Source organism: Cryptosporidium hominis (genome assembly GCF_000006425.1).
Source record: "Cryptosporidium hominis TU502 chromosome 4 CHRO014117, whole genome shotgun sequence".
NCBI classification, from domain to species: Eukaryota; Apicomplexa; class Conoidasida; order Eucoccidiorida; family Cryptosporidiidae; genus Cryptosporidium; species Cryptosporidium hominis.
In genome coordinates, this window is record NW_666581.1 from 4 (window position 1) to 1,547 (window position 1,544).

A 1,544-nucleotide genomic window follows, 5' to 3' on the forward strand; every position below is an offset into this window, starting at 1 on the left:
CAAATACTTTTAAATAGTATACGAGTAAGCAACGAGAACTGCTTTCCTTTTGGAAGCTCATTTAATTCCATTTCTTATTTTGATTTGTTTCAAGAAAATAGCTATTGTGAAAGTAAGTTACTTTCTTTTCTACCAACAATACCATTTTGTCCCTTTTGCAAACAAGAAAATGGATTTGTACCTTCTAAAGAATTATTTATTTGTAATGGTTGTTGGAGGGTAATACCTACTTCTATTGATATTGATGATTCAGTTATTGTTCCAGAAATTAAGAACTATTTTTCTACAATAGATATTTTACTAAGTTTTAACAAAAAGCAAGTCTTTAAAATTGAGACAATTGATTTATTATTTGATTCAATAAATAGGATTCAAACGAATACTCAAGACAAGCATAACCAAAGTTTTTTTGCTATATTATCAATTTTATTCAGCTTCATACAAAATAAATCAGTTGATGAAATTAATAATATGACAGCTTATTTACAAAACAGTATTTTTGGAAAAGATTACTTGAATTATTCTCAATTCCAACTCAATTTACTAATTTTATCAGGAGAATTCTTGCGGAACCATCTTATGTGCTACTCAAGAAATAATTTACTTACCAGTGAATTGACTTTTCCTACCCCACTAGTAATATCTAAAATTATTAGTGAGTTAATAGATCCTGAAACCTTTTTTTTCACAAATGTTGAAGACATATTGAGAATATCACTTTTTTTTGGGCCTGAAATAAAAGATTTTCAGAAAACTTTAGATCAATTGGAATCAATTAAACACGCATTTTTTGGCTATGTTTTCAAAATTAATGAACTGGTTAATTATTTCTCTAAAAAAAAAATGACTAGTACTGAATTATATGTTACACTTGGTATTTGTAAAAAACTTAATAAATTATTCAATTGTAAATATACAGATTTACAGTTGACTGAAAATTCTCAAATATTGTTAAGTATTGCCTCTATGGAAGTTAAAGTTCAAAATATTATGCTGATTACAACTGTATTTACCGATGAATCATTCAGCAATTTTTTCTCTTCAGCGTTGGCAGCTCTGAGGCTTGCAGCAATTGGATTAGAAAATAATTGGAAGTTATTATGGCATAGAAATAGCCTTAGTGAATTTTCAAAAGGAATAATACCTGAGAAAATAGTGAGAAATGAATCAACCTATGTTTTCAAGTATAACTCAAAGGTAATATACAATACATTATCTGTATNNTGTTCCGTATTAATGAGGCAGAATACCACACTATCTAGTATTTCATTATCTCCTGAAGCAAATAAATTAACATCAATACAATGTCATTCTTTTTTTAATTCCAAAAATAAGCATCCTAATTGGCTAATTTCATTACTTGGCCCTACTTTTGTATATCTCACACCTAATTTATTTTATAAGTCTTTTTTTGGCAATAACAATAATTTTTCTAATACAGTTTTTTTATACTTAAAAAAATATGTTCCAAGCTCACTTTCATTTGATAAATTATTAATCCAAATACCATTTTTCTGATAAATAATATGAATGATGATNATTAG

At 26.8% G+C, this 1,544-nt stretch overlaps 1 protein-coding gene across 1 annotated transcript; it reads left to right on the plus strand.

The window, feature by feature from the left end:
• Positions 1-471: 471 nt before the first annotated feature.
• Chro.40300 (hypothetical protein) lies at positions 472-1,518 on the plus strand. The annotated part of the gene is made up of 1 exon (XM_659935.1): positions 472-1,518. The coding sequence occupies one exon, from the start codon at positions 472-474 to the stop codon at positions 1,516-1,518; it is 1,047 nt and encodes a 348-aa protein (XP_665027.1).
• The last annotated feature ends 26 nt before the right edge of the window (positions 1,519-1,544 follow it).